Below are 13,180 nucleotides of genomic sequence, written 5' to 3' on the forward strand. Positions count from 1 at the left end.
CAAAAGAATTGAACCAATCCTAAGGTTGAAAAACCAAGAAAAGAGGAAGAAACTGGTCGAAGGAATGAAGAAGAAAGTGGAATTTCGCAGCTGATTTCAAAGCAAATGCAAATCCGTCCGAATGGCGAGGATCTGCAACCAATCATATTGCCACAATACTCACCGCCTCTTAATGATCGCCTCTTCCCCCCTCTATAGCCCTCCAGTCATACAGTCTCTTTCATCATTTCTTTCGATTAACTCACTTGGGGGCGCTTTACCAATATTAAAAATTCATCGAAATATTGAAATATTGAAAAATCATTGAAAGTCATCCCTCTATTCACAGCCTCCAATCGGGTTGAGCCACACTACCGCAATTTGACTAGCGGGGTTTTTTTGGTCCATCGCCTCAGGCCCCTCTTGAGTGAGACAGAGAGAGCCTCTTGAAACATCTCCCTTCTTCCCTCCCAATATTGCCTTAATTTTCCCCCCATTGTACCTGAAATTCGGCCCTTATTCCATTTGGACTGATATCAAGGATACAATCACATACCTCCAGGGCTGTGATCAATTCTGAAGTCGTCCACATAGGTAATACGAGGATTGAAATCCGTCGTCTTACGATACCCCATTTCCTCGATATCTGTTACGGGCAGGAGGCCCGGGTTGGATCTTATTGAAATCCATTCGTTTTTGACTGCTATCTAATCTCTTGCCACTGTTTCTTTTCTTCTCTTATTGGATTAAACTCCACCATGGGTGATTACGATCAACGATACCAGCAAGGTCTGTACCTTTCTCCAGATCAGCAAGATCTCTTGCTTGCTGCCCTTACCTCCAACAATCCCAACTCCAAGCGACAAAGCGGTACCCCCCAGATCAAGACCGATATGAGTCCCGAGCAATCCTTGCATGGCTTGAGTGCCCCTCCATCGGGCGGTTTCGAGAATGCCAATACCTTCGGCTACGATGACGAAAGCCCTTTCTTGGATTTTACCCCCGAAGTAGACTTCGACTTTCCCGACTCGGCGGGTCTGATTGGTGACCTGCCAGGTTCGGGCGACTATGATATCGGAGAAAAGCGAAAGTCCATCGATGGCAAGTCGGATATTGAAGGAGAAGAGACCGGAAAGAAGCGCAGGGAGAGCGAGGCCAAAAAGCCTGGCCGGAAGCCACTGACTTCGGAGCCTACTACGGTATGCCACACTCGTTGCATGCGGCTTGCAGGGTAGAGTCATGAAACTAACCTATCGATCAGAAGCGCAAGGCCCAGAATCGGGCCGCTCAGCGGGCCTTCCGTGAGCGCAAGGAGAAGCATTTGAAGGACCTGGAGGATACGGTGGAAACGTTACAGAAGAATTCGGACATGGCAGCTCAGGAGAATGGCTTGCTACGTGCCCAGGTCGAGCGATTGCAGGTTGAGCTTCGTGAGTACCGAAAGCGCCTTTCTTGGATGGCTTCGGGATCTGGCAACGGTATCTCGGCCCTCAGCTCGAGCTCCATCCCGAATGCCCACTCCAAGGGCGCTTATGGTCTCCAAAACAACGAGTTTCTTTTCGACTTTCCCAAGTTCGGCGACTTGCCTGGTGGTCACCTTTTCAACGGACAAAATAAGAATGACCAGTCGAAGTCCAATGCCAGCCCTCGGGCACCCGGTGTTTTGGCTCGTGACAACTCGAAGGGTCCGTCGTCTCGGTCAAACTCGACTGGGACTGGGTCGGGCTACGCCATGTCAAATACTTCCAAGTCCAACGGCACTCCCAGCAGTGCCAGCTCTACCAAGTTACCTGATTCCGGCTACAAATCTTCTGCGCCGACACATGACAACTCAACCTCGGAGAATTCCCCGGCATCTTCGTCCGACTCTCACCAGAGTCAGATGCTCTCGTCCAACGGGACTTCGCCAGAACCGAGCCTGAGCTCTCCAGGTGGAAAATACCGCGAGTTGGGACCAGGTGACTCCTGCGGCGGACACATCACCACTGATGGCGAGAAGTCTTTCTGTGCGCAACTTGGCATGGCTTGTGGCAACATTAGGAATCCCATCCCAGCCGTCCGGGATGGCAAGTCCAAATCCCACAGTGTCTCTAGTAATCAGCATAGCAACCAGCCTACTCCGACTGACGCGGCCGTTGCCGTAGAAGTCCCTGATCTTGGAATCGATTGGATGGCTCTCCAGAATGGCGGCCAGTTTGACCCGGTGCTATTTGGTGACTGGCGAGAGCCCCAGGATGCCGTGCTGTCTCAAGACTTTGGCTCTTTCTTCAATGACGCATTCCCTCTGCCGGATCTGGGCAGTCCATCCCACAACTTGAGCGAGGTTGCCAGTGACGCCCAGCCCAAGAAGAGTCTTGTTGCCCAGATTGACAGCAAGCTTGAGGAAGATGAGGTTGTTCCCGGTGAAGATCAGTCACAGATGCTGTCCTGCACCAAGATCTGGTACGTTTCATCAAGCCATCCCAATTATAATTACGAAAGTACTGACTTTGTTTCTCCTAGGGATCGTCTCCAATCCATGGAAAGATTCCGCAATGGTGAAATCGATGTCGACAATCTCTGCTCCGAGCTTCGCACCAAGGCTCGATGCTCTGAGGGTGGTGTTGTCGTGAACCAGAATGATGTTGACGACATCATGGGCCGAGCCAAATAGTCACCTTTTACGACCACGCCCTTGCCTCGATTCAGGCTTAATTCACGATTCACGGACTACACCACTCATACTCGCACTTTGATTTATTACGCATACCCACCATCGATTGTCATTTATGGAAGGAATCCTGCACGGCGTCATGAATACAACTCGGATAAAAAGAGGGCGCCTCGACTTGCAGGGGAGGAAAGGTATTCACTTCGATGAGTATCTGATACTGAATAAAGGAAAGAAAAAGAAAAAAAAAACATCTTGGTGCCAACGGTTGGCAATCTGTCTCTGCCCTATCTAAGGACCATCATATCTTTACTACTTTTCACACAATTCTGTCCTTGATTCTCACTTCTACTTCTCCGTTTTGTTCAAATCGTTCCTACAGTAACTTGCTCGCGATTTGCTTGTTTCCTGCTTGTTTTTAACACATTGAGCTCGGCGAATGGAGATGGGTCTATCACAGTCCATCTAAGATTTAAACACGGAATGGCAACAATGCCCGGAAAGGGACTCGGGGATTTTGATATTTTTGCGGAACACGATGGCTTGCACTGCTTTGCAATGTCTGATGTATTTTTTCTCTTTCTTTTTTTGTAAACAATCTATTCAATGGATCTTCTGGCAATTGTCTCTCAAATCCCGTAAGATTGAGTAAATAATTGATTCCCGCTCACTCTACTCCATATAGCTTCGATAGATTCGAATTTATACAGTTACAAAGGAAATTACGAATCCAAAAGTAGAATCTGCAAGGGTATCGATATGGTGTCCACGGCAATAGAACTAAAGTACAAAAAAAGAAAAAAGGGTGAAAGGGTGTAATCTTTTGGTTTTTTTTCTTCTTCTTGCGATGTTCTCTTCATCCTGTCATCGACAATTCTCCGAGGGGGGTTCACCATAGGACTCAATTCCAAAGTCCAGACTAACACGGATATTCATATTCATATCCTCCCAAGTCGCCAGACGCAGGAGGAAAGAAAGCAAATAAGTGTTACCAAACTCCGTAAGAAAAAAATAAAATGAAAGAAAAAGGGGAGGCACATGACAAGATAAAAAGAAGACACAGAAGAATTAGAGTATCAAAGGGGTAAACATGGAGTAAAATCAAGGCTACTGCAAATGGACGACAGCCAACAAAATATGAGACGGAGAAAGTTCAGCGTCACCGTTTAGGCGTCGCCAGAGGCAGCGGGCTTGTCACCTGAAGGGGCAGGAGAGTCGGTTGAGCCGCCGCTCTTGAAACCACCGCGAGCTCCACCACGTCCTCCGCGACCACCACGTTCACTACCGCGGCCACGGCCGCCGCCACGACCACTAAATCCACCGCGACGGGCACCTTCACTGTCACTGGCACTGGTGTATCCACGCTGACCGGTGCTGGCTCCACCCCGGGTGCTGGCTTGCCAGGGACCGGCATTTCCGACACCACGGTTCTGGTTGCTGCGTTCCTCGAAGTACTTGAAATTGGTCTTGCGGGGTTGACCAGCGGGTGTGGACTGGACCTTCTTGAGGTCGACGGGCAGACGATCCATTGCACCCTTGGCCTCCTCGGGGGATGAGAAGGTCACGACATGAGCGAACTTGCCATATTTTTCGATTTTGAGAACCTTAGGCTTATCTTCCTCGGGGATGAGGTCACGGATAGATTGCTCATTCTCGGCATTGGCTACGAAAAGAGCGCTGCTTGGCTTCTTCTCGACACGGGGCACGGGAGACTCGGTCTTATCATACGAGCCAGTGCCGTTTGTATCAGCAGCAACGACCTTCTCTTCTCCGGCAGGCTGAGCAGAAGCAACCGCGGGAGGAGCGGGGCTAGCTGACTTGGGAATAACAGGAATAGGCGAGGCCCGAGGTCCCTTTTGGCCCTGGGGGATGGGGGCACGAGCGGGGGGAGCCTGACCGAACTGGGGAGCCACAACGGGAGTTCGGGCAGCGCCGGTAGGAGCGGGTGAGGCAGTGGTAGCCGGAAGACCGCTGGACACAGGCTGGGGAGCACCGCCTGGCTGGGGCTTGCCAGTACGGTGAGCGAAGTTGAATCCCTGGGCCCGCATCTCTGTCGCGATACGTCCGCCCTCGATTTCCAAGACCAGGTATCCGAAAGCAGCATCCGCCAAGTTGAAGTTCCACATGTTCTTGAAAGCACTCTCGTCGACTTGGCCGGCAGCGTTACCTGCAGCAACGGGACCACCGAATGGGTTTCCGCCATTAGCAATGGACGGCATTTTGGTGACAACATCCAGAGCGTTCTCAAGCAAAGTCTTCTGTCCATCGTTAGAGGAGATAGCAGACTCAACCTCGCCTCGGACAGTCTCCCACACATCGGTGAAGGAGGCCTTGGAGGCAGCAAGCTTGCCGCGGTAGTGGTCCAGGGAAGGGTTGACAGAGAACTCGTTGTACGAAGAACCGTAACGGAAGTGAAGACCAGCTGAAACGGAGAAATCGGCCTTCAGTGTAACGGAAAGCTGGTTCAGCATACCCTCACGCGCGGGGGAAGCATGGGTGACGAAGACGCGAGTTTCGGAGGGGTCGTAAACACGGTTGGCGGTATCGATTAACTCGCCCATCTGCAATAGCGTTGTCCACATGGTACCTTGCCCGCCGGCAATTGTTGTCTTTCCCTCGCCATTATCAAACAGCTTGTGCATGACCACGGCACCTCCAAGACCCAGCAAACGTAGCTTAACACCGCCGATATCGAGGAGGCGCGAGTTGGCCTCGTCAATAATGTGCAGCTTGTCCACCTTATACTCACCAGAGCGGAACTTCTCCAGCACCCGTACATCTTCGCAGGCACCCCAAACTGTGTAAACTGGGACGTCGAGAGTGATGCGCTTGTCGAGAAGCATGGAGAGTTCGGAGAGGGGCAGCTGCTCAGGAGGGAAACGCTGCTTAATAGATTGCTGGGGAGGAACTTGTGCGATGGCCCGCTTCACATTCTCGGGAAGGAGGGGAGAGTATTGTGCAACATGCTTCAATGTCCTGTTCATCAATTAGAAGTTAGCTGATGCTCTCTTGATATATTTTGGTGTCCCGGTGAGACCAAGTTGCGTTGGGCAGCAAAGACGCGCTGGGATGCTTAGTGAGGAACTTACTTGTCCGCAATCCGCTCGAGTGAGGTATCGTCGTAGAAGCCAAAGTCACCCGTGTGGATGATGTGGTCTGCGCGGGCCTGCTTGGCCAGCTCATTCAGAGACTTCAAGTTTCCTACAGCACAAGCTCGATTAGCATCACTTGATAAGCATAAAGTGGTATCAGAGGATTCCTACCTCGCACATCCGCAATGCATAGAATTCGAGTAGGTCCATTTTGAATCACTCGGCCATTGTTAGGGAGAAGCGGAGTGGCACCGGGGACAGGGCCCGCAGCCGCACCGTTCTGCAGAGGATAGCCTTGGGGACCGAAGTTGGGGCGGGGCTAAATAGTAGAGACATGACAAGATTAGCTAGGTAACTCTCGGAGATTGCAGGATGTGATTCATTTGGCGCATTCAGAAGCTTGGGCACCTCATCGCAAATACGAGGGGAGACGGTCAGGGAGCCACTTACAGAAGCCATGGGGGTTTTCCGGTTCTGGTCGAAGGTAATGGAGGAGATGGTGATGAGATTAAGGAGGGAGGGAGAAACCAGGACAGAGAAAAGAGAAAGATGAAATCGAGGAGAAGGCGAAGGTTCACCTTTCCTCTCGATGAAGCAACGCGGACGTGACCATACAGAATTACGTAAGCCGCCCCTGGCACTTTCCCAGCTTGGATCTACAATCATCAACACCCTTTTTAGATTGCACATGTACATTAGTTGTTTTCTATGCACGGGGTGGACTTTTTATTTTGTATTTGTATTTTGATTAGTGCTGGCTTATGGTTTTGTAAAGGGAGTTTTCAATGTTTCATTAATAGGATATGGCCTAGATTGTGCATTGTGGTCGTTTCTATATATATTTCGCATGAGAGGTGACTTACACCAAACAAATTAATCCGAGGTGCCTCACAACTAATCGTTGGTACTTATTGTTTATCTGAATACTGTGTCTATGCTATTCTGGTGCATGTACTATATATGTGTAAGCTAGGACAACGATCAGTCGCACGCAGAGCTATTGTGTAACTTCAGCATCAAAGCTCTTCAGTATGCTTTTCAAATAAAAGACGCGGTTTGGCATGTTCCTGACTCGCAGATCCTGACAGGTGACTCGATATAGACGGTATAGATCGAGGACCCTCAAGTGCCAGTAAAGCAAAGTGTCCGCCAACGGTGGGACGTGCTCGACACAATATAGGGACACCAGGTTCATTGTCATGCTCAGAAGTTGCAACATATCTGTCAGAAAATGGCCAATTATGTTTCCCGTTGGTCATAAAAGCCCACAGATCTTCGACAAACTCGTCTCGTGTACTCTTCTCAAATGTTCCAGCCAGCCACATGTTCCAGTCTGACTTGGCCCAGTCTTGACGGCTATCAAGAGGCACACCATATTCGCCCCGAACAGATGCGAAGAAGTCACTACCCATCCGATAAGCAGCATCGGGGAATGTCTTCAGACCGAGCAATACGTCAGGGAAGAGATTATATGGAATTTTCCAAGTTTCTGGCCAGTCAGGATATTGCAACACGAAATGCGTTTGGTCTTGGTCCGTTCCCAGACCTTGTTGGAAGAAGATATTGGCATGATCATCACCAACACGAGAATAATATTTGTCTCCACTCATTTCCCCGTATGCCTTGAGACTAACAGCAGCTTTGATTGCCAAGTTCGTCTCGTTGGCAAGGGGGCCAGCTGCATCATTCGATGACAACTGATTAGCGATATCGATGCTATTGTCCACCAAGTAGTCGGCATACTTCTGGAAGATATCCGTGTATTGTGAAGTCCAATTGGTATCACCAGTGGCACGGGCATATGCCGCAACTAATACGAGCAGATTCCCGCATTCTTCGATAGGCATAGGCTCTGCCTTTTGATCGTCATGGCCAATGGCACGAGGATAATGACTGCCAAGGTCATGGATTGTGTATGGCAAACGCCACCGACCAGCAGCAAGGTATTTCATCACAGGCTCTAGCAACAGGCGGATGTAATCTGGATCCATGACATAGTAGATTGGAAAGGCAGGCATGATGACATCGATGGTGTTGATATTACCATCACTGGAAATCTCCTTGATGAAAGCCAACACGACGTTAGTGTCGAGCGAACCTTTAGGAATAGTCAAGTCGATGCCTCCGTATGCTTGCCGAGTTGACAAAGCAAGAATATCTGCGTATTTTGGACCCCCGGCAACCACAGACAAGGTGACCAGCTCCTGGTCCAGCTTCAAAGACTCCAATAGTGCGCTGGGATAGTCGTCAAGAAAGAAAGAGATTGCGTTTGATGTGGTCGGATACTCTGCCCGATAGTAACCAGTATAAGCCTCTCCCAGATAATTGATGGCCGCTTCTCTTTCGTATCCGACTACGAAGTTCACCGAAAGTCCACCAGTGACTTCGCCAAGATCGTGGGCCAGTGCGACTACACTGCCATCTTTCCAGCTGTTGTCGCCCGATAGCTCACCTTTCTCGACAAAAGAACGTCTTACGTCCTCAGGGCTTCCAGAAAGAGCGGACAAGCTGGTAAAACGGGTCGGCCGAGAGGCTAGAATTGCTGAGCCCCATAGTGCCATGTCATCTGCTTCTTCGTATAACGGCGCATCTTCAACCGTGAGCAAGTAAATAGCCAGACCATCTATCTCTTCAAAGTCACGGTTCGAACGACTTGCTCGGCCAGTCCATCTGGCATCAATATCTGAATAGACTTGAATGTCATATCCTCGAGACTCAGACACATGCACGGTCAAATAACCTGTTATAGTCAGAACAGCAAAATATACAAATGGCTAAATTGCGAACAACCCACTAAAAGGAAGTGACTGCCTAACATAATTCGAAGGTGAGACAGGCGAAAAAAAATCCAGCGTAACCGCCACAGGGCCCGCGACAAGATCAAATGTAGTATGGGTAGCCGTAAACTCCGCACGGCGCACCTCAGCAGGGCGGATATTGTTCTCATCGGGCTCAGGCACGCCCATCAGACTATAGGCCTGACCATTGACGCGGACGATCACCGACCAGCCTAGTTCCTGACCCGCCCAGAATTGAGGCTCGGCAAAGGGCAGTCGCTGAACTCGGTCGCTGGGCATCCATGTTGACAAATATGGGTTACGAACTGCTAGTGGATAAGATGGGGGGAGAACAGGGTGATATGTTAGAGATGTTGTGTCGCTGCCTGTGAAGAAATGGAGCACTGATGCACAAAGGGAGGCCAGCCCTAGTGAGTTTATTCCGAGCATTTTTGTTTGAAACCAGTCACCCTTGCATGTGTATGTGGTCAAGCCTCATGGATTGAAGGAACATAGCTAGGAGAAGTTGATGCTCCTTCTAAAGGACGAAACTAAGCTTGGAAGGAGGAGTAAGAAGCCCCCTTCGCCGATCATACCGCGTCATTTTACCCCACATATGTGACATTCTTAGACAATTATAGACTGATCTGCTTGATCTTCTTGATAAATACGAAACAAAGACCCATTTATTTTTTGCGGGGCAACTACTGACGATCTTAAAGCGGGGGCTGGTTAGTGTCAAGGTAGACTAGGGGTATTATACAGCATGGATTGTATATCAAATGGGCGAAAATATAGACATAAAATCTGTGTGATATTCTGTAACATTGATCTAAAGTCGTTTTTGTTCCATTTCTATTTACAAGGCCTATAGCTGGGCCTTCTCGATGCGCCGACCAATCTCATCGAAGTGGATCTGCTTTCCTGACACAAGTGCTTCCTGGAGGTATGAGCCAATCTCAACGGCCTTGACTGCATTGCTAAGTTTCATGGGCAGAGGTGTGTTGTCCAGACAAGCAGCAGTGAAGTCATTGGCCTCCTGAACAAAGGCAGGGCTGAAGCGACCCATGAAGTTATGAGGGATTTCCCGAGTGATACCACCGTTGTGGTATAAGTTCACAAAGTTACGCTGGGGGTTACCGTTCACAGTCAACTTGCCCTCGGTACCAATGATCTCGGTGGTGTCTTCCTGACCGGCAGCCATCATACGGGAGCAGTAATAGTAGGCGATTTTGCCATTCCAGAACTCAACAATGCCCACGGCATTATCGTAGTCATTGTACTTCTTCAGCTCGGGCTGGACAGCCGTGATACCGTGGGCAGAGATGCTCTTGGGAAGAATCTCGTCTCCAAAGAACCACAGACTGAGATCAATATCGTGCACTGACATGTCGACAAAGACTCCACCGGACCAGGCAGCATACTCGACGTAGAACCCAGAGGGATCGAACTTGTCGCAAGTCTGACTGCGGATAATAGCTGGACGTCCAATAAGGCCTTGCTCCATCTTGGCGTGGGCGTCACGGTACGATTCATCGAAACGTCTGGAGAAGCCGCACATGACCTTCAAGTGAGGCCTCTTCTTAGCAGCCTGGACCACTGCTCTGCACTTTAAGCATATATCCATCAGTGACTGTAAGAAGTAAAAGAAGGAAGAAAGTCATACCACTTCGACATCGGTGGACAAGGGCTTTTCGCAGAGCACATGTAGGTCTTGCTCGATAGCCTTGATGGCCTCTTCTGCATGAACAGAAGTAGCAGTACCGATAGCAACCGCCTGAAGACCTGGGTGCTTAAGCATTTCATCGTAATTGGTGTATAGTGTCACGCCATGAGGCTCCAAATTTACTCTTCCCCATGCGATCTCGGCTTGGTCTGGAGTGAAAGCTGCAACTAGTTCTGCACGAGGGGTCTTTTGAAGGAAGTTGATGGCATGCAACTTTCCGACTCGACCAAGGCCGGCCATCCCAACTTGAAGCTTTTGAACAGGCATTGTGTGCATTGAAGTCAAAGGTGATTGAATTTATTGATTTCTGACCTGATTCCCTGGGCCCTCGAGGGGGTTTAAATAGCTGAGCAATTAACACCATCTGAATATTCAACTTGCTTGAAGAATAATTGAAGGTAAGAATTCCCGTACAAAACAAGATGTGATTAATGGCCAACGGAAAGAATTTCTTCTTTCGTTGAAAAGGGAAAATGGCTAAAAGCCGGGGAAATCGACTTCCCCGCAACTTGGAGACGGAAAGAATCCCCTCTTTCAACAACCCGGAGTCGATGTCTTCGGCAAAGAGAAATCGTCTAGTGGCTGGATGGTAAGTATTTCCGTACGTCTAATGTTCTTCGTTAATTGTGTTCACACAGCCAACGATGTCGTGGTAGGTCTTCAATTTTAAACTGGCCAATCAAGTTACTGACAGAGCACAACAGTACGACATATCAAATGTAAGGAATCACGAGGTCCAAGAATGTACAAGACTGATTGAATATAGGTGATATTAACGACCAAGATTGTGAGCACTGTCAACAAGCTGGCGTCGATTGTGACCGAAGCAATGTCCGATTTCGTAATGGCTTGTCTCTACCTAAAGAGCCCGAACTTGCATTTCCAGAGCAGGGCTGTTGGCCGCAAATACATGGCAAAGGTACATGAGATCTCAGATCTGCTAGTTGTACCGGAATTCTAACCATTTTGGGTCGTTCTAGTACGATTCCATGATGAAACACCTGAGATCGCCAGTCTATATTCAGCTATTCCTGTTCAGTCTGCTTTCATCGATTCTGATTTTAGTCTCGCATATGAAGGGACACAGGAGCTCGAGAATGCAGATGACTTACATCATGGACCATATGCAGCAACTACGGTCAATGTGTTACATCAATTTTCCCCGGCATGCATTGCATCCTTGTCTTCTCCACAATCAACTCTGTCTAAAGCTTCCTCCAAACCCCTGCATCCACTATCAGACAGGGAGGCCGTTTTAATGAGGAATTTTGTCGAGAATATGGCATTGTGGGTGTGTATATCTTGACAAAACCGTGGGCATGTACTGATCAGACATATAGGCTGATATCACAGACCCCCTAAGACATTTTGAAACAGAGGTTTCAGTACGGGCATTGAAAGAGCCTGTTTTACGCTATGCAGTTTTTGCATTCTCCTCCCGCCATCTTGATAGACAGGACAATAGCGATGCAACGGAAGCGTTACAGTATCATAACGGCTGTGTTCAATTGCTGATTCCAGCACTTTCAGGACCGCGGGATAATATTACCGAGGAGATACTTGCTGCAGTCGCCATACTCCGCCAGCACGAGGAAATGGACGGTAAGCTTTTTGGGAACACCCACAGTCATCCAGATCAGTCATCCAGATCAACCCTGACAATATACAGGGGAGGATAATCAGTTCCACTTGACCGGCACGACTCATATTCTCAATACAGTATCCACCTTTGGATCTTCAGGTGGTTTAGGCGAGGCTGCGGCTTGGCTCTGTCTGCGTCAAGACATTTATATCTCGTTGACCAGTCAACAGCCTTTACGGACTAACCTGCAGAGTTTCCATCAATCAGATGTGTTTCAAAGAGATGACGACTTCGCATGGTCCAGCAGAATGGTCTTCCTCTTGGCAAAAGTTGTACAAAGCGCTTTCACCGACTCCACAGTCGCAAATAGCATCAAACAAGAGATTGAAGAGTGGTACTCCAGCAAGCCACATACATTCGACCCCATAAGATCAGCTCAGCGAGGCCAGGAGGTAGACAAGCGGTTACCGACCATCTGGATGCTGCTACCCGTTCACGGTGAGTGATTACCCGAAGATTTAGGCCGCCGGCATCAAACTGACATTAGTTCAAACGTCTAACAGTAATTGGCATACAATATTACAACATTGCCAAAATAGTGTTGGCGCTTGCCGAATCATCGAGGGCGTCTTCGGCATATGAGAGTATACGCCACTCTCGAATAGTGGAGGTTCGCCCGAACACTTACGTAGAACAACGTGCTATCGGCGCTGACAGAGGATCCAGAAAAATGTCCGGAATCATCTCCTCACCGTGCTGGGATTAGCGCAGTCAAACAGCAAGGCCGAGAACACGTTGTTTACTGCACGACACAGTCTAGTGGCATGTGAGTGGTTGAATCGTTTTTCTTTCGAATTTCATTTTCATCTAAATTCACAATGTATTGATTCGGCGAACAGGGGGTTGGGTCCTTCGGCATCCCCTAGATCAAAGGGCAGCGGAGTTACTATTGCAAGCCATGCATGCAAGGACTGGATGGAATATGGATGGATTAATCCACACATTACGCGCACAATGGCAGGAGGTGGGTGAAAACTGAGCCCTACTTATAGTGTTTATGTCCATCTCAGCCGATATACGGAAGAGCCGACAATCAAGTGGATAATTAAGCCGATGTCTATGACGAACCTTGGAAGGGCTCGGTACGCCTGACCTTAGCAGAATTAGGCGAGACCCATGATCAAGTTTTCACTCACTTTTTCACCAAACAAGAGAAAATAGAGATCTAGATGAACGGGGTCATTCGAGTTAGACCATGAACATAAAGCTGAAGACCAGGGAGTTTGTCGAGAAGTCAAAGGGGGATACGTAGGCTCGCCCCACCACTTCTCCATTTAATTCCACTGGGCCCCTTACGATCGTCATTGCATTCCA

At 49.0% G+C, this 13,180-nt stretch overlaps 5 protein-coding genes across 5 annotated transcripts; 2 read left to right on the forward strand and 3 right to left on the reverse strand.

Annotated features, from left to right (window-relative positions):
- Window positions 1-737: 737 nt before the first annotated feature.
- On the forward strand, window positions 738-2,632 carry yap1 (putative bZIP transcription factor AP-1/Yap1; the record flags this gene model as incomplete). The annotated part of the gene is made up of 3 exons (XM_057235631.1): window positions 738-1,178; window positions 1,241-2,421; window positions 2,482-2,632. 3 exons carry the CDS (start codon window positions 738-740, stop codon window positions 2,630-2,632), a joined length of 1,773 nt encoding a protein of 590 aa, XP_057102434.1.
- Window positions 2,633-3,795: 1,163 nt separating this feature from the next.
- On the reverse strand, window positions 3,796-6,180 carry N7529_000101 (uncharacterized protein; the record flags this gene model as incomplete). Its single annotated transcript, XM_057235632.1, has 4 exons — window positions 3,796-5,605; window positions 5,719-5,830; window positions 5,893-6,040; window positions 6,172-6,180. 4 exons carry the CDS (start codon window positions 6,178-6,180, stop codon window positions 3,796-3,798), a joined length of 2,079 nt encoding a protein of 692 aa, XP_057102435.1.
- Window positions 6,181-6,737: 557 nt separating this feature from the next.
- N7529_000102 (putative glutaminase) lies at window positions 6,738-8,948 on the reverse strand (the record flags this gene model as incomplete). Its single annotated transcript, XM_057235633.1, has 2 exons — window positions 6,738-8,461; window positions 8,516-8,948. 2 exons carry the CDS (start codon window positions 8,946-8,948, stop codon window positions 6,738-6,740), a joined length of 2,157 nt encoding a protein of 718 aa, XP_057102436.1.
- Window positions 8,949-9,366: 418 nt separating this feature from the next.
- Window positions 9,367-10,491, reverse strand: N7529_000103 (putative NAD binding Rossmann fold oxidoreductase; the record flags this gene model as incomplete). Its single annotated transcript, XM_057235634.1, has 2 exons — window positions 9,367-10,107; window positions 10,165-10,491. The coding sequence occupies 2 exons, from the start codon at window positions 10,489-10,491 to the stop codon at window positions 9,367-9,369; spliced, it is 1,068 nt and encodes a 355-aa protein (XP_057102437.1).
- Window positions 10,492-10,708: 217 nt separating this feature from the next.
- On the forward strand, window positions 10,709-12,838 carry N7529_000104 (uncharacterized protein; the record flags this gene model as incomplete). The annotated part of the gene is made up of 7 exons (XM_057235635.1): window positions 10,709-10,813; window positions 10,991-11,143; window positions 11,231-11,515; window positions 11,565-11,826; window positions 11,894-12,304; window positions 12,370-12,494; window positions 12,524-12,838. Coding segments are annotated over 7 exons (1,656 nt in total), but the record flags the coding sequence as incomplete, so codon positions are not given.
- Between the last annotated feature and the right edge of the window lie 342 nt (window positions 12,839-13,180).

This window comes from Penicillium soppii, assembly GCF_028829465.1.
Source record: "Penicillium soppii strain IBT 18220 chromosome Unknown utg000001l, whole genome shotgun sequence".
NCBI lineage: Eukaryota > Fungi > Ascomycota > Eurotiomycetes > Eurotiales > Aspergillaceae > Penicillium > Penicillium soppii.